We start from the raw sequence: 24,397 nt of genomic DNA, 5'->3' as shown, positions 1-24,397 counted from the left end.
TGTGCTGCTAAGGCATTACTATCTTTTTTATTCTTTATGTCTCTCTGATGTTCAAGGATCCTATACCTAAAGGGTCTATTTGTCTTGCCAACATAAAATGCATGACATAGTTGACAGAAAGAAAAATATACAAGCTTACACGTTTTGCAGTCAGCATAAAAATCAACATTAATTGTGAATCGTAAAACTGGGTGCGTGTATGACAGACAGGTAAAAATAAATGTACAGGCTGAACAACTTCTGCAAGGAAATGTACTCAAGTTTTGCAAGTTAATCTTCTAAGTTCTAGTAGGTACATTGTGGATACACCTTTTAAGTTCAGTACTGTACAAACCCTGTCCATTACATACTTCTGTATCAGCAGTTTGATACGCACATAACATACAGTTCTAATATAGCAGTTGAATCATGCTGATATTCACAAATGGCATACAACTATTTTCAAAATACCAGATAGCTATTCTGGCAGTATCTCCTTCTGTCACACTTCTATATAAATCATATAAATATACACAAATGCCCTATAATTATTTACAAAATTCCAGCGAGCTGGGCTGGCATTACGTTTTTACGGTTTTCTCATGCTAGCTTCCTGTGGAAAGGCATATAATGTGATGATTTTCTCTATATGCCTCTGCTGGAAAGGGGCTTTGCCCTCTCACTGTCAATATTGTTAGAATTTACAAACTGATGATGGTCAATCTTAGCTAAAATAGCACAGGAAGTGGTGATACAGAGCAAGGGGGTGATTCAGAGACAAAGACACGCTGACCATGGTATGCACAACATGCAAATTACTTCAAACTGACATGCAAGTGAGTGTCCGTATCGAAGTTAGAAGCATTTTGTAAGGAAATGATGAAATCAAAAATGTCTGTGTGATTCATAAACGTAGAAAAAAATAGCACAATGAGCTGTGTGACCAACTCATCTGAACATAATCTTTATTTATTTATTTTTGTGAACAGATATCATAGTCATACTAAGATGCTAGAAGTTATCTGCTATAGCTGGTCAACATGTATTAGTGGCTATGTTGAAAGTCACTATCCTCAGTGTTGCACACTACTGCCCTCACTTTTACAGTACTGAAGAACTTATCATCACCTCCAAATCCAGGACATAGCCAATGGCTACTGTGTGGATGGAGACATCATCCGAATACTAGTAGATATGTTTTTTTTTCCAAGACATTTCTCAACCAGCTAAGCACATTAGACACAAATGATCCTTTTCGTGGGCAGTCCAGGAGCACTGTCTGGTTAAATGATTTGCTCAAAGCCACACAATAGGCAAATGGAGGCAGAATGAATCAATGTCTTTAACTTGGACATAGGAAGCTGTCCCATTATGTGCCATCCTTTCATAGGATCAAAAGGGATAAGTGGTCTACCAATCCCAATGGACCTGAAGATTTTTGTAGCATTAACAACTGTAGGGGGTTCACAGTACTCAGGTTCTTGAATCATACACAGTTCTTTGAATTGGCACTTATGCATGTGGAAGATCATGTGTGGTTTCAGTGAACAGCAGAAGAGACAACTACCACCACTATGTGGGCATTCTACAGGATAACATTTTTCCCCTGAGATCTTGGGGGCAGTTGACTTCACCCACATCTGACTGTACCCATATTGGTATCAAGTCACCATACCACATGGCATCCAGTATATTATCTGAAAGGTCTTCTATTGTAAGAGCTACCTGGTGATGTGAAGTGTGAATTTTATATATGTTTGTGCACAATTAAGGCACTTCTTGTAAAGCATTTTTATGGGTATTGTTGAATTTTCTACACCATCATCTAGTTAATAAGTCCACCCATTGCTATCTACATAGGGCAGGAAGACTGATCCCATGAGCACAGGTAGGATACACTTATAATAGTGCCTGCTGCAGGTGATGATGGTTGTCTCTTGGAATCATGACTAATGACTAATGCCCTCCATCCACAGCTTCAGCTAAGATTATGGGAGACATGGCATACAGTGTTGCACTGTAGCAGACATGGAACATTGTCAAATGTTTGGTCAGATTCACTTGCTAATGTGCGGCACTATGCTAAGGAGGCCTGTGCAAATATTTGTCACCTGTGCCATGTGTATGAAGATGATTAAGGTAAGGGGAGCACATAGCATTGACTGACGTAACTGTGCTGCAGTGGAGAAGGTGCCACAAGATGCATCATTATCAGATGAACTAGCTGCAGCAGGCCTTCTGGTGAGGCACAGCTGGGCACAATACATGATGGAACTAGCAAACATGAAGTATAGTCTCCACAATTGTGGGTTGTGATAAGATAAATACAGAATGAAAATGATGCATGCAATAACATTCTGAGAGTATATATTACACTGCACTAACTGACCATGATATGCAGAGAGGTTCCCATCATTTGTTCATCTGGGGGTCACAGCATCAGGGGAAATCAATGCTGCATAGGGGGATAGGTCATCAGCATGATCACAGTAAGCATACACATGGTTAGGGCACTGCAAGATATCAGAGGCTGCATCCAACAGGTGTTGCCTTGGCCATGTGAATGTTTATGGTCATTGGTACTGACTAAATAGGAGCCAGGTGAGCACTGTCCACATACAGGTGAGTGTTAAAGGCCATTTTTGGAGGCCACAGTGGAACCAGATTAGCATCAGCTACAATGATGTTACAATCCCTGCCTGGTGTTGGAGGCTGTTGAGGATAGCGTGCCTGTCTCAGGAACATTATATGCCATCTAAGCCAACATGCTTTGCATATCAGCTGTGCTCAACCAATTTTTCAGCACTGTCTAGTGTGGGCAAATCCAGCACATGGCTGTAACTAATCCTGTCTGCTCCTTTTGCCTTGGTCATATGGACACTCTCCCACAAGAGACTTTGATCTCTCCTGCCTGTCTTCTGTGTTCTGTCAGCTTGTTTCTTCAGACTCCCAATGTTGTTCGCTGTAATACAGTCTCCCACTGAATGGTGACTGTTATTTATTTATATTTATTTATTAGCATTTCTTTAAAGGGATTGTCCATCTGTCCATAGCATTGCTAGGTTTGCCACTGACTCCCCATAAAGAACACACCACTGTACCTCTCTTAAAATGCTAAACTGGTTACAACTCCCACAACTACTACTCTTTAACCAACTAACCTTCGCTCATAAAATCCTGCATCAACTAGAAAATATCCCTACACTCCAGAACCTTTTACAGCTATACACTAACAACCATTCCATTTGCTCTAGCAATAAATTTCTTCTGGAGATCTCCAAAGCAAAGAAATCAGCCATTGACTCACACTTCTCAAACTTCATACCCAAAATTAGGAATAAACTACCATCCTCACTAACATCCATCTGCTCTACATTCATATTTTTCACAGCCTCTGCCACATGACACCTGCCCAGCCCACTACCAGCTACAGCAATCGTTTCTGCCCGCACACCCTCCGATCATTGACCTGATTTACTCCTTTCACCAAATTCCCTTCATACGTCACACATCTAGCCTACTTGTACACAGACCCATGCTTCTCCTCCAATAGAGTCACAACTCGCTCCCCTAGCCCCAATACGTAGTTTACATTCAAACCGGGTTTCTGCTCCTATCAACTCCCTTCCCTCCCTGTTGACCACACCTCTAGACCACTTTTCCAATGCTTTTCAACATATGCAACACTTTCCACCCACGCATACATACACCCACTTCTTCCGCCAATCAACACATCCCAATCTGCAACCTCTCAGACACAATTACAAAAGCACACACCCTCCATGTCCTCCTGTCCAAAGGATTTCCCAGCTCCACAGGTCAAAATTAAAATTAAGAACCCACAAGGTATCTGTAATACATGCACTGAACTATCACAAAGAAATATTAAAATGTAACACGAAAAAAATGCATGTTACTCTAATGACACTTGTTTTACTGCAATTACACTGTATATAAACACTTCTTCAGATTGAAATAAAATATTATGCACTCACCTACCACGATTTATAATATATCAATAAAGAAATCATTTTAAGGAAGAAAGTTATCAACTTGGATTATTAAAATACAAAACCAGTGGTCATTATTGATACGTTAAAGATTTTTGGCTCTTTCTGTCTATACGTTTGCCAATGCTTGCATGATTAGGATTTGTCCGATTTTCTTGACTCTACATTACTATTCAAAAAGCTTATGAAATCACATTTAATTGATACTTGGCCATGCTCCTGTACCTCTCTTGGCTAGTTTCTAACATTTCTATTACCTTAGGTGCATAAACCTATTCATGTCCTATTTCTCTCCTTGAAAATACATTGTAGGATCCACACCATTACTGACATTATGTATACTTGTATAACTGCAATTGTATTCTCTCAAAAAAAAATTTTAACGTGATCCATTATGAATCATAAACTGTGACTGTATTTTTTTTGCATACACTTAAGAATGTCAGTCTGGTTATTTGACAATTATCTGGGCTATGTTAAAGCATTTTTATATGTTGTATTTTGCTTACTTTTATACTAATTGTTGAATTTTGCCTGCTTTTATATTATTGTTGTATTTTGCCTTCTTTTATAATAATGTTTTTTCTATCTGTTGTATTTACTGTAATTATAGGATCATAGGACCATAACAAGTTACTAGGGTATTGGCCCTAAGGCCCTTATAAGCCTACCTAAGAGTTTAGCCCATGCATAGACAAATCAGCACCCGATGCCCCTGTCCAGCAGGACACAGGTGGAATCCCAGGAATATATTTTCTGTTTCCCATCCAGTTATCCAGACTGCACGTAAAAAGGGGTAAAGTGATACTCTGCTTGGCGTGGAGAGGGAGTTTATTCCATAGATGGGGGCGTCTCTGGGACACAAATCTGTCCCGCCAGCAAGTCCTATTGATGTCACAGACCAGGATGAGGCCACGTGTGTGGGTTATTTAAGTGGAGCTTGACTTGCAGCAGTCCCATCAATGCGGGGTCCGAGATCACCTAGTATGTCAGACAGAGGTCATCTCTGAGGAGTCTGTATGAAATTGGAGCTTTTCTCCTCGAGGCCACTGCTGAAAAAGGACCTGTGTCCAGTTGGACGTTCCCAGTAAACAAATGCGAAATAAAAAATAAAAAAAATAAAAATCTGGACATAAATTGCTTCTTTTCATCAAAATCCCAGAGAAAAAAAGCTCCAAGTATAAATGCATGTACACTGAATTGGGACTTCTACTATACCTATTATCCAAAAGCGGTAATTTAGTGTAATTTCACCCCTTTTTCATGTTATCACTGAGGTCACATGTGGTGTGAGCACCTGTGGAGTCTGGTCCCAATACTGTTCGGAGGCAGGCTGTGCTACTAAAGATTTGCATTGTGAGACTGACCATTGTCATTGTACCACCCATGTGATCATCATAGATACACTTGATCATGGTGGTTAGGTAGAGTGTGCAATCCACTGGAGCCTGGCCATGCTAATGTTTCTTTTACCTGTGCTACTGACTATTCTAAGCACAGTGCTCTAGGTGTGCGTCATGCTTCTGGACTGTATTTCAATGTCCATCAAATGCTCTCTGCAACATGCAATCCCTCATTTTCATTCCTGGACCGGACCTGGAAAGTGAATCGAACCCTGGCAATGCTATCAAGTCATATAGCAGGGAATGCAAGAGCTCTGCACACCTGTCTCAATAAAAAGAAAAGCACAGAGCACAACTGCAGACGGATTATGAAAGTCCCCTATATGAACTAGATGCCTAGCACATGCGTGTCAGGGAGGTGAATGATGATGACTTCATATTTATATAGGAGTATATCTCTTATACATTGTATGTATCACTCTACTGTATTTTATGCATATATTGATTAGATTTTTTTTTCTTATTTTTCCTACTTTGTTCTTTTCTCAAAGCACTCTGACTATATATTCTCAGTCTTACCCTGGCTGCATTGAAGCTCATCATTATGTACTGAATTTTGATGTTTACTAATTTTGAATATTATATGTAAGGTTTTAATGTACTTTTCTACTTTTTGAGCTTCGGTCTTGGCTCAAAAAAGTCAACAGACCATCTCGCTTAACTGGTCAACAAATAGTTTAAAATAAATACAATAATAAATACAAAAGTACGTAAATAAATAAATGCTGCTGGCATGATTTACTTTGGTGAGAAACACTGTCATAACTATAGTAATCTACAAATGTGCAACCCAGACCTTCTCCACCAATGAGAAGAACAGTTAGTAAGAGAGAGAGAGAGAGAGAGACAGCTTCTGTATTACAGTAAGTAAAATGTACCCAAGAACTGGAATGTATATACATTCCCTCTGCTGTCATGGGTACCCCATGCTAACTACTATGATTTTTGATTCTAGTAGAGCAGGAAATTTTGGAGTAAATGATCACCTGCTACAGAAGGCGGGAAGGCTAGACCAGTTGCTGGGGTAAGTGGAGTGTATTGCATTCTTCATTGCTGAACCTGTTTAATACAACACTGGTCATTTTTTTCTTCATAATATATAACTATAGCTTAGTTTCTCATTGGCTTTATAGCCTTGTTTTTCTTCCACGTACTGTTTTACTATCGCAAAGTGTATACTGAAATGACTACAACTTTCTTTTTATTTTGTATAACCTGTTTTTTTTAACAAAAATAGTATTTTGTTAAAATTCAAATGGTATTAGCTATAATTCAACTGATACACCTTCCTTTAGACAACACCCAAAAAAGAAAAAATGAATCATACTAAAGTGGAAAAATTATTGTGAATTAAAACTGAGTTAGGGGGAGTTATGTTAAGTGAATAGCAAGTGTGTACATTGTGTGTGTGTGTGTGTGTGTGTGTGTGTGTGTGTGTGTGTGTGTGTGTGTGTGTGTGTGTGTGTGTGTGTGTGTGTGTGTGTGTGTGTGTGTGTCTGTTTGTCTGTCTGTCTGTACTGTCTGTATTTGGAATGATTGAGGGAGGTTGCCTCCTATGCCAATGTGCTGCATAGACCACCAGTGGCAATAACCCCAGAAAAGTGCTTTAAAGACATACAGATAATCAGACCTTCATCATTATGGCTAAACATGTCTCTGAATCACATAAAATTACAGATTCTCAGTGCCTGCTGTAGCTTTCTTGCGCCACTGAAAATGAGTCTCAAAATACAGATGACGTTTATTAAGGGAATGGGAAACCCTCCATTTCATTCAGGAATAAATAACCCACAGAAACATATTTAAATGTCTGTCAAGGTTCAGACTTTTCCCCACATATGTAACATGTTTATAAAAAATAAGATAGCTATCTTTCAAAAGATCATAAAAATCTTTAACTCTGGCTGTGTTTGTTACCTCTTTTATGAAATTCATGAAGCGACCACCAAATCTCCAGGGTTTGTGCCGATGACACTGTAAGGCATTCACAGTCATCTGTGGTGCTCTCTGATAAGATACGGACACAATGTGGACTGCATCATACATCAGAGCAGCATCTGTCTGAAATAAAGGGGAATGGTATTTGAGTTGACAAGAGATCAAAATGAAAATATTACAAATTTAAATCAATTCAGATATTATTTATTAAAAAAAAATTAAAACCTGCTTAATAAAGTGACTTCCCAAGCATATACTATGTGCATATACATTTCTGAATCTCATTTTTATAAAATGATGATTAATTGAAATGTTTGTTACAGTTCTTTAGGTACAGAATGAACTCCTTAAGGCAAGGAGCAAAATCCTGGCAAACCATACATGGAAGAACAATATGTCCTACTAAACTCAATATAGCCTACATAAAGGTTGTTGCACATTGCGCATACGTCTCAACCTCTTAGAGCAAAAAATCTGGATGAAGCCACAAATAATGGGGGGACAAAGCCCCAAAATTAGGGACACTTTTTAAATATTGCTCTTATAAACTTAGAACGTTGATAGACTAATAGGTTTTGCATTAGCATGAATTTTCTGATGGATATGAAGTCTAAAACACAAATGTTTGCCATTATTTTCTGACTTCAGTCCTCAATAAGTTGCTAGTGATTTGCCAGAAAAACACAATTTTATGAGAAACAGGCCTAAAATATGAGGCAAAAATCTGGACATTCTGTGAAAATCTGGTCAGTTGAAAGGTATGACACTGATGTAGATTAATGGTATACTGTACAGAGAGTTTTGCAAAACTTTGTATTTAAACTGTCATTTTACTTAACAGCATCTCATCCATTTTACTTTTTGCTCTGTTGATTTTTCTCCTTCATTTGAAGCACAGAAAAAACAGAACTGCTCTTTGATATTCTCATTCGTTTTAGTAGCATTACTTCAAAACTTCCACAAAAGGATAATGAACCAAATATTCCACAATGTTTCATGACACATATCTTCACGTTTCATGCTTACTGCTTTCAGACTCAGACTAGCTTATGGACAGTTATAGCAAGCCATATCACAGAGATGCTGTAGAGTTACAAGTTGTCACTATTTTCACATATACACTGCAGGAATATTTTAGCTATTTCTTTAATATTTCAGAAAGACACCAAAATATATATATTTTTTGTGTACCTTGATCGACTTTTCAACATGTTAAAGAAGACCCACCCAAAAGGAATATGTAGCAGGATGTTTTCCTTGAATTTCATAAAGAGAATAAATATAATATATATATATATATATATATATATATATATATATATATATATATATATATATGTGTGCATATACTTTATTTCCTCTGCTTTGATGATTATCAAGTATATGCTCAAACATACTGGTCGTTCGTTCGTCTCTATTACAAATAATGAGAAGGCCTGGGTTTTTGTTTAGATGCTTTAATATATACAAACTCATCAGGATGGATAATGGCATCTCAGTTACGAATGGACTAGTTAACAAACAGAGCTTACATACATACATACACATTCACAACTCAATAGCTAACTACAAAATGGTAGTCAGGCTCGCACATGCTCAGTACCTATACTCTAGAGCAAGCCCTTGAATAGCTTCTTAAAGCTACATGCACATATATATTGATCTACAATACCTGTGCTGAAATGCACACAGACTTACACACATGCGTATATGTATATGTACACACACACACACACACACACACACACACACACACACACACACACACACTTGCAATCACTCTCACACACAAAGGATGACACTTAGTATTGTTTTGCTAACATAAAATTTAACAACTTTTTCCTAAGGAATAAACTTCTACAACAGTAATAAAGACTTACAAAGAAGGCAGCAGGTAAAATAGAACAAAAAAGAAATATGGTATCTGGCTTGTAACTTGATGTCATTTCTGAAAGTGTAGTTACACTATTCTTTTGGTACAGTAATTTTATTGGCTCCTTACATAGTTTTTTAAACATTTTTGACTGTGATAAGCACAGCTCAATCAGAAACAAATATATTATATTATATTATATTATATTATATTATATTATATTATATTATATTATATTATATTATAAAACACATTGTCTGTATTTTAAGCATTTGATTCCACAAACAGATTGAAATTCTTCAGGCTTGTTTAATTTTACAAGGAAAAAAAATATATATATATATATATATATATATATATATATATATAGAGAGAGAGAGAGAGAGAGAGATTAACATGATCAGAACACCAGTGCCATTACAAAGTTTCTTCTGTAATACATAAAATAAAAGAGGCTTCAAGGACAGACTATGGTGTCCTGGCTCCACTCCCATATCATGTAAGTTACTGACAAGGTAACCTAGAGGAAATTGAAAGGTAAAAGGAAGTAGCCCAGGGCTCATCAAGTTTTTGACAGAACAGGGCAAAAGCAGGAAAAGTGTGGGGCATATCCTGACAGAATATAATCTGAGGTAGAGCACAGTGCAGATCTCTTTCTCAAAGGACCGTGTGAATTCAGCAGCTGTAGATTCAATGCATCCTCCCTTCCCCGGTTCCAGAATTAACATCTGGATTTGTTAGGAGACAAAGCTTAATTTAACGGAGCTTACATACATACATACATACATACACATTCACAACTCAACAGCTAACTACAAAATGGCAGTCAGGCTCACACGTGCTCAGTACCTATACTCTAGAGCAAGCCCTTGAATAGCTTCTTAAAGGTACATGCACATGCATATTGATCTACAATATCTGTGCAGAAATACACATTAAGTGTAAGCACTTAATTTAATTCAGGAGATAAAATCAGAAAAGTTTTGTTATATTGAAGGTGCATGAATTCAAGATGTGGTCGGGTATCAAGGTAAGCCAAATATAGTTGTGATAAGCTTCACTGCTGTCGTGCGTGGGGGAGCAGGGTGATAACAGTGGAGTTGTACTTTTCAACTAATAACCCTCCAAACTTCTTTCTTGCATATTAGGTAACCCACATTTGTTCTCTGCATCCCTGTACCCTGTATGTATTCTTGTTACATCCTTCTTAGCATAAACTATACCAAACTCCTTCCCAATAAAGGTGCTTTAAAGAATGGCATGTCATTCATACCATGACATTCTTATATTTGTTAGTTTAAACTGAACTAAAAAGTGTTTGTACTCTTCTCCTTGGGTGCAAAACACCAGGGAGGCCTTCCTTATCTAGCATTACTGACTGCTGTTTGAAATCTGCATTTAGCAGTATGGATACCCCCCCCCCCCCTTAGGTAGTCAATATAAACAGATGAATATTAAACACTGTTAACAGTTACATAAATGCTATAACACTAACTGTAGTGAATCTTCTGGATTGTTTTATTTTATTTTTTTAACCATGCATCGATTCTTATCAAGCCTTATGTAGAACTGGTATAACTTTTAGCCTTCATTTATTTTATCTGCCTGGCTGTGATTCATCTTTATTTGAATTTTGAAGATCAATTTTGATTGCAACACTATCCCAGTAAACAAACTAAAATCAATCAATCAATCAATCAATCAATCAATCAATCAATCAATAAATAAATATATTCTGCTATGTCAAATCTTACAGGTAGACTAAAGACAGTAAGCTGGCTAGTAGAATCCCCTCCTCTTGCTTTTTGACCTAATAAGCTGTGACAACATAACAATGAAATTGCACCCAGGATTTTCCCACCCTTCAAATGGTCCCAGTCTCACTGAGCACAGCCTGTCTGGTAAGTATGTTACTATAGCACAGATTATCTATTAATGTGTAAGTATGACTTATGATCTAGTCTAACTTCTTTATCAGTACACAAGCATCCAGACTCCTTCATTTCCTATAAATTCTCTTTTTACTCCAATACCAAATGTGTAGCCACTGTGATAACATGGATGGATAAAGCTCTGATTATGACCCAGCGTAACTGAGTTAATTTGGAAGAAACTGAGTAGATGTACCTGTTCGATAGTGAGGGGCATTACAAACATTCTGTGTGGCCATCTCATGGTCCATCTTGGCCTATATCAAGGATGATGATTGTACAAGGAGGGTAACTGGGAAGTTGGGCTAGCAGAAATGTCCTTCATTATACAGACGATAGCCCATCTGTGGATCTCATCCTGCCATCATGTCTGCGAGGAGAATCTAGCCTAGATGGGAGACACTCTGAGTGAAGAGACCTCTGGGATCTGCTGAGGAGGGACATGCACATACTGACACTAAACCAACAGAAGGGGACATGATGGTTAGCCATTCGGGATAAAAATAGGGAGATGAAAAGTAATATTAAATATGCTGAGTTCGTCATTTCTCTTCTACATAAATCAACCCCCCAGCAGGAATCATGCTAAAGAAACTCAAACAGCACTGGCTTTGGTTCTGCACACTTGACTATATGTGAGGCTGGTTGACCTTCAGCACACTTGTAGTTAACTAGTATAAGCAGTTTTGGACTTGTTGTACTGACAAACTTTACATAAGCAGTCCTCCCTGCCAGCTCCCATGATCTTCTGGCTTTCATTTCCCTTAGTAGCTGTTTATCATTAATATTCCCTCCACATCTGTGGGATCTGATATGATTACTCTGTATGAGGAACAATGTACTACCAGAGGTACTTGACTCAGAGAAAGTTTCTTCTACCTTCCATGTATTAGCTGGCACAACCACTCCCAGTGAGCTGTCTTACACTGCTTAGCATGCCTGTCAACCACTGTGCATTAGGGGGGGGCAAAGGCCCAAAAATAGGGACACATTTTAAATATTGCTCTTATAAACTTAGAAAGTTGCTAAACCAAAAGGATTTGTGTTAGCATGTATTTTCTGAAGGATACAAAGTAGTCTTAAACTGAAATGTATGTTATTATTCATTGACTTCGAGCCTCAGCAATTTGCATGAAAAACACACTTTTAATGAGGAACAGACTAAAATATGAGGCAAAAATATGGGTATTCTATAAAAACCCTGACTTTTGAGAGCTATGCTGCTGGCTATGCCAATTTCAGCTGAAACATAATTATTTTTTATTGATATTTGCTGGATTAAAACTTGTAACTTGAATCACACAAAGTTATAAATAGGACACCTACACTTGTTTTCTATTATTTTATTACATTCACTAATTGCTTTTTAGGACTTGGTGAGTGAGATCCACATAAGCCTGCTTCACTTTGTTCCCTGCACTGCCACTGGTTCAACCTACTCCCCCCTCTGTCATTTATACTTCCACACGCTCATCCCCTTACTGCCTCATACATCATACTCCTCTTACCCTTCCTTTCCTGTCTCCATATCCCCTCCCACACTATTCTGTTACATCTCTCCTATGCAGGGTTAAGGCTGTGAGCTGTAGTTGCTGTGGTACAGAGTTTGATTCCCTCAGCCATCAGTCGACTGTGTGACATTGAGCAAGTCACTTAACCAGACATTGCTCCCAGACTGCCCCTTAAAAGGGACTGTGTGTCCAGTGGGCCTATCATTAGCAGTAGAAGTCATAGCAGTAGTGTTCCCTCCTTTCCCTGCCTACACATTCTGTGCTTCTCCCTTTCCTGCCTACATATTCCATCCTGTTCGATAATATTACCTTGTTCTTATCCCCTCTTTTATACCTTGGTATCTACCTCACTGACACATGTACACTCTTTCTAATCTCAATCAACCACTATCTCCTCCGAATTCTTAATTCTTATATCACTCCTTCACAGCTTCCTCATCTCATAGTACTTATTGTACTGTTACACACTACCTGCGAACACAACTTCCCACTATTACCAAAACCTTTCGCTCAGCAGTCTACTCCATCAGACCCCTTACTATATGTTTATCTACCTTATCATCTCACACTCTTTGATAGTACAACCTCCTCCATTACCAAAGTCACACTCCTATCAGTCACTCTGATATTAATCTCAGAATTACATTCATATACCACCCACAACTCCCTATGCAATGTTCCACATTCCACATTACATCATTAGTCACCCCTGACCTCCCACATTTACCAGCTCTCTTTATTTATCATTCTGCAACTTCCTCCTTTCCTATAATAACATTCTGTATCAATGTATTATTCCCAGATCCCCTCCCGCTTTTGCCAACACTCTTTACATATTCACAACTTCACCCTTCTCTGTGATAACTACATTACTATCTCATACCGATTAAGAGGAGACCCTCATACTACTAGTAGAGTCAATCACCAATCAGCAGAGGAGTGTAACAGAAATCTTTACTCACCCCCACCACTTTAAACCTTGACTCTCATATTAAATGTTATATACTTATATTTTATACTTCACTTATAATTTATACTATTTCCACAGCCCTTCTCCTGCCGTCTCTCCATGAGTCTCTAAACACTAATCTCTGGTATCAAACATTGCTTAACTGAGTTTTGTAAGGAATCCTTCATCCTGCCTTGCCTCACCCAGATTGTACTGACTTTCAAATAATGCTCCTCAAAAACAGCTCTTATTTAAAAACATGATAATCCATCTTATATCTGTAACTGTTATAGCAATAACCCACGCCTGGGTGTGGGTAATGCTAAATTTACCCACGGTTGGCGTGGTTTGGTCCCGAGGGTGAAGCCCGAGGGACCAAACAAAGCCAACCGTGGGTAAATTTAGCATTACCCACACCCAGGCGTGGGTTATTGCTATTACACCATGACATTATTTAAGAAAAGAAACTATTACTTTTCTTAAATAATGGCATAGTATAATGCCTGTTTGCTGCCCTTCTGCAGATGTCTGGCATCCGCGGCAGTTCTGATGTACTGCGCGCCTGCGCAGTACATCAGAGCTGTGGGCAAAAGCAATGGAGAAAGCAAGATCTCCGTTGCTTTTTTTAGTGTTTCGCTATGTTAAATGAGTTTAACATAGCGAGACAGTTTTAAAATAAACAACCAAGATGTCCGTTGCTTATTTTAAAACTGTCTCGCTATGTTAAACCCATTTAACATAGCGAACACTAAAAAAGCAACGAAGATCTTGCTTTCTCCATTGCTTTAAACACTGTCGCTATGTTAAATGGGTTTAACATGGCGAGATAGCTTTAAAATAAGCAACGGAGATCTCCGTTGCTTATTTTAAAGCTGTCTCGCTATGTTAAACCCATTTAACATAGCGAGACAGTGTTTTAAAAAACCGAGTTATACTAATGGAAAAAAGTACAGGCGACCGGACCTTTTTCCATTAGTATAACTCGATTTACAACGGGCACGCTGGCCAATCAGCGTGCACGTTTTGGGGGGGGTCATGGTATAATAATGCAGTTCGGCTAAACTTATATCATGTCCTTCCTATTGCAACTCTCACTGAGCAATCCCACCTTCACAATCTGACAATAATGTCTCTCCTGCGTAATTATGCAATCAACTCTAACCTATATATCATCCATTACACCCACTTTCAATAACTTAGATGGTTGGGAAATAAAATCTACCATGCCAAAACTACATAACCCTACAAACTCAAAAGAAGACCTGCTCATTAGCTGTATATTGCACATTTCCAAAAGAAATACAATCATCTGGCAATGTACATCCAAATCTAAGCCCTACAGGCACACGCTATGGTTCAGAAACATTTCATCTCCACCTCAGAGTTACTCACATTCCACTCATCTCCTCACACCATGTCTTAAATTATTACTTTTTTTATTTTAGGCATTTTAGGCATTGCTACATACCTTGTAAATAACATAATGCTAACCAAATTTCTCAAACATATTGTTACTGCATTTTCAAAATACTGTACTTTTGCCTTGTATATATTCATATATTCATATAGTATATTTCGCTCAGTTTTTTACCATTAAGTATCTTACAACTTGAATTGTTAGGCTTTTCTTATTTTTGATTACTGTCCTAGAGCTTTTCTCCTCGGGTCTCTGCTGAAAATGGGCTCTCTGGGGCATGTTGGACTAACCTGGGTAACAACTGTAAAAATTAATAAATAAATATGTTTTATTATGAACTCTTATAGTTTCCAAAACAAAACCTCTGAGCTACATAAATGGCTATCACCCAACTTTCCACTCTCCTGATATCCTTACAGTCATTATAACCAGGTAAACTCTCAAACCAAAGATAAAGAGATTACCCCTGGCTATAACGGATTCACTTCAGAAGCTTGAAATACTGAAATCTCGAATTTCAGTATCTCGAGCCCAAGAAGTGGAATCCACAAAACAACGAAACAACGAAAACTAAAAACCACGAAATTCAAAACCTCGAATACCGGAGGTTTTGAATTTTGCAGTTTTACCACACACACACACACACACACACACACACACACACACACACACACACACACACACACACACACACACACACACACCATCCACCACACACTCTACTACATGCCCTCCCACACCCCCCTACTTAAATATTCTCAAACCGAGGTCGCACTACATACAAACACACACAAAACACCACCACATAAGCGACTTTTTCTTCGCACACACATCACAGCAACAAAACACACTGACACACACCACAGCCCCTACCCAAACCCCTTAACAAACACACACACACACACACACACACACACACACACACACACACACACACAGACTGAATACATAACCATAGCAGAACTTTAGAAGTATGAAATGAAAATCTCTGGTATTCGAGGTTTTGAATTTTGCGCTTCTAAACTTATGCTTTTATGTGGATTCCAATTCTTGGGCTTGAAATACTGAAATTCAAGATTTCAGTATTTCGAGCTTCTAAATGGAACCCGGCTATAACATACAAAGAATGGATAGAGCAAGGAACTGTCATTGTCATATTGTAAAATATCTTGCAGCTGTCCAATGCAGAAATACTTAGTCTTTCTCAAACTCATCTCCCAAAAATGCATATCTATTGTTTGTATTTATATACCACCTAATAATAATAATATATATTTCATTGAAAGTATATTATCCTGGATAATTTTGACATAAACAGTGTGCCCTCAAAGGAGGAGACATTGGTATAGATTGGTATGAAATCCAGTCAAATTCACCCCTACAAAGTGTTTACCTTTTTAGCTTAGAAATGATGTTAGAGTTGTAAAGACCAACCACTTTTGACATCAACTGTGGTGTGCAGCATCCTTAAACAGGAAAACATGGATCATGCACTGGGTGATTTGCTCCTGCTGACAAATATAACCAAATGGGCATGACAGTTTGAGTTACCTGGGATAGCTCTGTTGAGTCAAAGCAGAGCATAAAAAACAATAAACCTGCCAAACATGAACTAGGAATTGTTAAACTCATTGTAGATACTCGAGCAGGATGCAGCTTAAAAATGGATGACATGATGGTAAGTTGGAGGCTGGACATCCTATGTATCCAGGAGACAAGATGAAAGGGCAGTGCAGGAATGTATCTTTGCCTGGGATCCAGAATCTACTCAGGATGAGGACAGATTAGAAATGGTGTGGGAATTGTGGTGAGGGAAAGGATTCAGGAGACAGAGATGGATGTCATCAAAATTAATGTCAGTCACAGGGCAATCAGACTCCATTGTAAGGAAAAAATATGATTCATAATCTCAGCTCATGCAGCACAGCAGATTTGTGATAGTGCAGAAAACAGTGCATTCAGACAGAAGTTGCAGGACCTACTAGATAAAGTATGATAACACTAATCTGTGTTGATTATAGGTAACCTGAATGCACATATCAGGATAGGCAGAACCATATATGAGGAGTGCCTAGTTCCAGATGGATGGGGCAACAGAAATAAAAAAGGATAGGCAGTTCTAGACTTCTCTCTGGCAAATGGCTTGATGGCCAACTCATGGTTCAGCAAGACAGACAATCAGAAGATTTCATACAAGAGTGGTCAAATTTAACTCAGGAAGACTCCCTCCTAGCAAGGAAAGGACACTAGAGTGGAATCAGTAATTGTAAAGTCATTCCCAGTGAAACACTTGGGCCACAGCATAAACCACTGCTTGCCAAAATTAGCTACAACCAGTGGTCAGACAAGGCTCTAAGGTCAAAACAGACTAGCCTGAAGACCTGAAAGTTAACTGGAAAGAAAGACAAAAATGTTCAACGAATTACTCAGGCCTCTAGTACCTCCAGAAGAATAGGAAATACATTGAGTTGAAGAAGAAGAATGGTGTTGCCTCAAAACAGCATGTGTGAGGACTACAGAACAGACATGCAGCCAAGCCAGGAATAGAAACAAGATACATTAGGAAAATTGGTGGTGGAATGCAGAAGTCTAGAAGCCCATCAATGGAAAGAAAGAAGGTGCAAAGGAAAACATGGGAGAGAGAGAAAAATTGGACCAGGCTAAGAAGGAATACTAGTTGGCTAACAAAGAGGTTAAGAGAGCAGTTCTAATGCCAAATAGCAAGGCATCAAAGGCACTGTACCAGCTTCTGCAAAATGATGTTGTAGATGGCACAAAGAAACTCTATCAAGTTCTAAGGCAAAGAAAGAAAGAAAAAGAAGACATTCAGATACCCTTCATAAGAGGTGCCAGCAATAACCTGTTTAGCAGACCACAGGACATAAAAGGCAGATGAAAGGAGCACTTCCAGCAGCTCATGAATGAAGAAAACCCCTCAGATGCTGCAGTGCAACAGCTGCAGCCTACAATGAAAGAAGAGGAGTGGTCCACCCTAAAATAGGTAAGAAAAGAGCTAAGGAAAATTAAGTCAAGAGAATCAGCAGACTCAGATGAGGTCACAGCAGATATGATAAAAATGTTGGCTTAGATGGGAAAAATTTTTATTTTATTTTATTTATTTATCATTTGTTGAGCGGGAAAGTCCGACTAGGTTCCACAGAGCCTGTTTTCAGCGAAGGCCCGGAGAGAAATGCTCCAGATGTATGTCTTTGGAATGTGGGAGGAAACCGGAGTACCCAGAGGAAACCCACGCGAAGACAGGGAGAACATGCAAACTCCACACAGAAGGCACCCCAGCCGAGAATCAAACTGGAGAACCACTTGCTGTGAGGTGACAATGTTAACCACTGCACCACTGTCACCATTGGCTCCTGAAGGTATGCAAAAGCAGTATGGAGTGAAATTCATATCCCAGTTGACTGGATAATAATCATACTCATGTCAGTGTACTAGAACAAAGGGGACAATCACAAATGTGGGCAGTACAGAGGTATCAAATTCCGGTCACACTGACTGAAAGTTCAGAAGAGGGTGACTGATAAACTATTATGTAGTGGAGTAGATAGTAAGATGGAAGATGATCAGTTCAGATTCAGATCAGGATGCAGTATGACTGACCTGATGCTTATAGTGAGCCAGATAGTTGAGGAGAAGGAAAGAGTCCAACTGGGCATTTCTAGAAGTGGAGAACCCATATGACAAGGTTCCAAGAAAGCTAAGTTGGACAGTCCTGAGGTGGTCTGCAGTCCCAGAATCATAGGTAGAATTAATGCAGGTTATGTGCAAGGAACCAGTGACTCAAATATAAACAGTGTTTGGTCTCATAAAGGGGTTCCCAGTGGGAATAGGTGTGCATCAGGATTTGGCTCAGATCCATCTGAGGTTCTTACTGGTGATGGGTTACATTAGCAAATAATTCATAGAGGATAGATCAACAAAGTTGCTGTATGTAGAAGATGTGTCATTACAGGCAGACTCTGATCTAGAACTACAGCAAATGATAGGGGGATGGAATGCAAAACTTAAGGCACAAGGGATGAAAATGAGTACAAATACGAGTTGTAATTGCAGCAAATGGGAGAAATCTGAAGAAGCTGAGAAGTGAGATAGGATGGAAAATAGTGGAGCAGGTTATCAGCTTCTAGTGTCTGGAGGGGTGGTTGAGACAAAGGGTAGTCTGAATGAGGAGGTCAATATTAGAATCAGAGAGAATGCAGCCAACTGGAACAGAGTGTCATGGATACTGCATGATAGAGCCATATCAAAACAGCTGAAAAGTAAAGTGTACAAAACAGTGACACTAATAGTAACACTGTATGGTATAGAAACACGGAGAGTAAAGACAGAGCAGTTGAGGAAGCTAGAGATGATGGAGATGAAGTGCCTGAGATAGGTGGTAGGATGCACACTGTGGGAGAGATGAAGAAATGATGACATCATATCATAAGCTAAAGTAGCTCAAACTGTAGAGAAGGTCAAAGAGTACAAATTATAGTGGTTCTGGCACATGTGTACAAAAGCAGAAGATAATTTAGTGAAGAAGATTTGGGAAAAAAGGAAAAAGACTAGAGGAAATGAGGGAATCCAGCAACGATGTTGATGGATTGGTGTGAAAGAAGATGCGTAACAGTCAGGCATGACTGTAGATGAAGATAAGAAAGTGGCACTGAATCGAGAGAGAGAGAGAGAGAGAGAGAGAGAGAGAGATGGCAATAGTTGACATAGCACCCTGACCCCATGTAGTAAATGGTAAAAAATGGGAGGAGTTGATAATGATAATGGTGGTGATGATGATTGGTCTAAATTGATATGAGAACATACCAAACCAAGCACCATAGAGTGGATTCAGCCAGACAAGATACATTATGCAGCTATTTTTTTCCTAATTCAGTACATAAGTATCATCAAAAACTTTTATTTTTAGACACAGCAATGAAATGTCAAATAATATTTATTACAACATAGTGAGAAACCCATTTAACTTAATAACAGATTTATCTGTAAAAACACTAAGCATTGCAAATGGATCCCCATAAAATCTCTGCCAGTTGATGATGCAGTTGTTTACCTAAATAATACCTTTCTAAATATTATTAATCATTAAGCACCACAGCAAGAAAAGAGAGTCATTGTAATACAAGCCCCTTGACTAACGCACAACATAAGACATCTCATTGGAGCTAGGGACAAAGCTTGGAGCCAATGTCAAAGTATAAATCCCACTGTAGTCTCCAAACAGACCACACAGTGAAATACCTAAGAAAAAACAGCTGCTCTCAGACAAAAGACACTATTATGCTAAGAAACAAACAACTCATGTAATGAACTTAAAAAAACTTAAGCTATCGAAAATAACTACAGCTATGCACAAGCAAAGTCGGTAATGATACAACAAAGCACTGGTAAAAACAATGCTTTAATGCATTTTTTACCAGTGCTTTGTTTTATAGTTACCAACAATTGCACTTAGCGATAGTTATTTTTGATACTTATTGCTACTTTTGGTTACTACAATGCTCAATCATCCATTAGACTGATTTTGTTTCGATTTACATATCTCTGAAAACTTATGGGCTGCTAGTAACAACTTTCTGAAACCAGACAAAAAGCCATAACCCAGCCCTCTTTCAAATGAATGCAATTCAAATATTGTTTGAAAATGTATTGAATACTTTACAACCTCTGTTTTTACCATTACTAAACATTGTACCCCTATAAACACACACCTAACAATCGAAACACATCAGAGCACAACTGAATTTGATAATTTGATCTCCAGTCTGTGCCCTCTAGCACTAGTAAAAATAACCTACTTCAGCTAAAACCTACCACAGCAGTAGTCAGTAAACGTTGAATATATCAAACTAGCTGCCCGTGTACTTACATACTCATTATCAACACTTGGCAACAGATCTGCTCAACAAGCATATGTCCTCTCCTTATCAAAAAAAAAATTCTTCGTTATATCAATCTACAATAGAGGATTCTTCATGGAACTATCCAACTTCAGACCTATTGCTATACTTTGACCTCTTTCCAAATTCTTCGAAAATGTATTTACTCTAAATCATGACCTGCCTTTCCGACAAAAAAAATTCAGTCCACCAACAGCCTTGTTTTCTTCATGATCATAGAATAGAAACTTCCCTGCCTTCCTTCATGATCTCCCCTTCCAGAAAGAAATAAAGAACACCAAATATGTATATGTACAGTTTTTTTTCAATGTCTGCAAAGCCTTTGACATGGTATCTCAACATCTTGGTTACTAAAGCGTCTCCATTATGAATCTAAATCTAGACACAATAGCATGGCTCACCATCTACTTCCTCATTAGTTATTATTGGGAAAATGGCAGGATTCCTTTACCATGCACTTCTTAGGACAAGCAGAAGTTCCAAAAACTCTTTTCTGGGACCCCTTCTGTTCAACATCTTTGACAACGACATGAACATGGAATCTAATCATACAACCATTATTCAGTATAATGATAACTCAGCACTTTTTTCTTCCCATTCCCAGTCACAACCACAACAATTCAGTGAAAAAAACTTTAGTTCTGTTTAAGCCAGGCTAGATCAATCTCAATTGCTTTTAAATGTTTAGTAAAACAGATTTCATTACTCCATCTTAATTCCACCAGCATAAAATGTGTATCAGAATTACATATGCTAATGGCACGAGTGGATTCCTTTCCCACAATACATTTATTAGTATCATTATCAAAAACAAGTTGAATTTTGATCAGCATGTGCAATATATTGAACAGAAAACACTTTGCAAATTAGGCCTGCTGTACTTGGCACAACCATTACCTCAGTAACCATAATAGTGTTACAACAGCAAACTCCCCTTTATTATGCAGTTTACTGCACAGACCATTCATTCTCATGAATCTACAATCAAGTAAACTCTCTAAGATTGAACAATGTTATAAAAATTGTGAAGTTTGCTACAGACACTACCAGTAGAACATGTGACTGCATAGCTATTAAAAAATTAAAATGGTTTGAACTACAAAATTTACTTAAATATGTCAACCTAAAAATAGCCTACAACATAATTTACTATCCCACCAAGCATTAGTCCATAGTTAATCTACGTCAGTGGTATACTCCACAGGAGTTAAAAGATCCAACAAACAGTGCCATACCCTTACACAAAAATCAAAAAATTCCCATGGTGATTTCTTTTACGCATTGTATGTATCTAAGTTATGCAATAATACACCCCTGTCAGTCAAAGAAGTTGATAACATCTTTACCTTTCCATAATTCCTGAAATCCAGTGTAGTTATCGATTGTCAGTGTCACTACTCGTCCTCATGATTAACAGCTTAGCTCTACTACAAGTCTTATTGATTGTCCTATGCAGTATAAGCTTTAAATACCTTAAACTTACTGCCATAAGTAACACACTTTAAAAAACATCCTTGTTGGATTCTGCTTATTGATATACCAACACATGTATCACCATTATTGCACTAAAAAATAACTAAAGCTACATCGAATGACTATCATTATGTTCCAATTTTTACCTAAAAACAGTATATTCCTTGTCTTAGCATATTCTTACCATATTGTACATAATGTTTGGAGCTTACAAAACCAGGCATCTGATGAAAAGGGAGGTTTTGCATCCAGTCAGACTTCAAAGGCTGACAAAAGCAATATAAAAATAAATAAATAAAATATAAAAAAATATATTTTACATTTAAACTATAATGACAGCAAGCTGTACCAACTAAATGATTTAAAATTCAGAGCAGGTAAACAATTTACTTGAGAGGCCTATATCACAGGTATCCTCACATCCTACAGGCCCCTGCTTGTGTATCATTCAACAATATGTCTTCATTCTGAAAGATAAGCCCGCACTTCTCTCATTCTTATCTCCTCCTCTCTCTTGGTTTCACTCCTTCAGTGGATCTCTGCAGTATTTCCCCTTTCTGCCAGAGAGGCTCCCATGAATCTTATTCACAACTTTCTTTTTCACAAGAAAGGAGTGTGACTTCCTGGCTGCAGGGCAGGTGGTGGCCCTTCTCCAAGACATCCACAAAATTGCAACTTCACACCCCACAGCAATTACTAGCAGTTTAGATTCTAAAATAGTATGTCTGTGTGGAGTGTAGGGAGGGGGAGTATATGGCTTGAACTTTGTACAACATATGACCTGTGTCTATTAAATCCTCACAACAGCTTAGAAAGACAATTGAATGTGTTAGATAATTAATGTAAAGTGAATTGCTGGTCAGTGCTGTACAAAAGGTTGCAGCTTGCGGGGTGGGGGATGGAATAGGAAGACCATTCCTTGAATATGAGGTTTACTGTTGGACTGAGCAGGATGCCCAAAGTGTCAGATTTCCAGAAGCTGAATGGCCTAGTCAAGACCTATCATGATGTGCCCTGAGGGAATCTCCAATGAATAACTTTGTGGATCTGAAAGAAGGCTAATCAAAGTCTTGTAGCCTTGACCTTTATTTGACATACTGTTGCTGGACAGGCTGTGTAGAACTGAGCACTTGTGAAAGAATTACATTTATTGACTTTGAAACTTACTTCTATGCTACTACAAATAGTGCAATGACTATGTGGGCACGATTGAGAAACGCGAAGTGGATTTACTTAGGTGATTGCAAATTTTGCTTTTAGTTTGGGGATGGGTGAGTGCAGTCACACATACATAAGTGCAACAGTTGTGTAATGCAGCAAAGCAGAACCATACAATGAGAAGAAGCAGAGCTATAGCTAATTACCAACATGGACAATCTCCCAACTGGCAACCGCCTCAGCACAGCTTATGAGCAAATCAAAATTCCTCCAAAGAAGCATATTTGGTCAGAACACATTGCCAATCATGCAGCACAATGCCGTGTATCCTAGGCAACCACCTCCTTTTGGCCTACTCTGGCTTTGGCTTTGATAGAAAGGGAATTAGAATTACAGTGTCAGACTACAATAGAGAAAAATGGTGGAACAGGCTGCATTTTTTAAACAAAGGAAAAGGACCTGGTTTATCAAAACAAATGTTGTATTATGGTACAAAAATCAGTCTATACTCCTGACATGGGATTTACAGTTCCTTAACCAAAACAGTCAGTTTGAAATTAGTACATTCCAAGATTCTACATTTTTTACAGTTTTACAGCTAAGGTTCTGGTGTCATTCTAAGGGGATCCAGTATATCTCTGCCTAGGATGACATGACTGACAGACCTCAATGCTTTGCCAGAGATGGCCTGCATCTGTCACCCCTGGTCTTCTGGATATTGGCCAAGGCTCTTGCCACCCCTATAGTACCTTTTTTAGGCGGTATTCCAAAGACAAAATTACCACTATAACAGCTACAAACAAATGCAATCTGAGGGTCATGCTGCTCAACGCTAGAAGT

At 38.4% G+C, this 24,397-nt stretch overlaps 1 protein-coding gene across 1 annotated transcript in view; it reads right to left on the bottom strand.

The window, feature by feature from the left end:
- GRIK3 (glutamate ionotropic receptor kainate type subunit 3) overlaps positions 1 to 24,397 on the bottom strand; it is a 2,817,598-nt gene that overhangs the window by 1,728,176 nt on the left and 1,065,025 nt on the right. The window contains exon 7 of the mRNA XM_044083835.1: positions 7,310 to 7,453. Within this exon, the coding sequence (XP_043939770.1) occupies positions 7,310 to 7,453 (144 nt within the window). The remainder of the gene's footprint in view (positions 1 to 7,309; positions 7,454 to 24,397) is intronic.

This window comes from Protopterus annectens, chromosome 1.part1, assembly GCF_019279795.1.
Source record: "Protopterus annectens isolate FY-2018-M chromosome 1.part1, PAN1.0, whole genome shotgun sequence".
NCBI lineage: Eukaryota > Metazoa > Chordata > Ceratodontiformes > Protopteridae > Protopterus > Protopterus annectens.
Note: the sequence above shows the minus strand (reverse complement) of the source record. Positions and strands in the feature narration are given on the sequence as shown.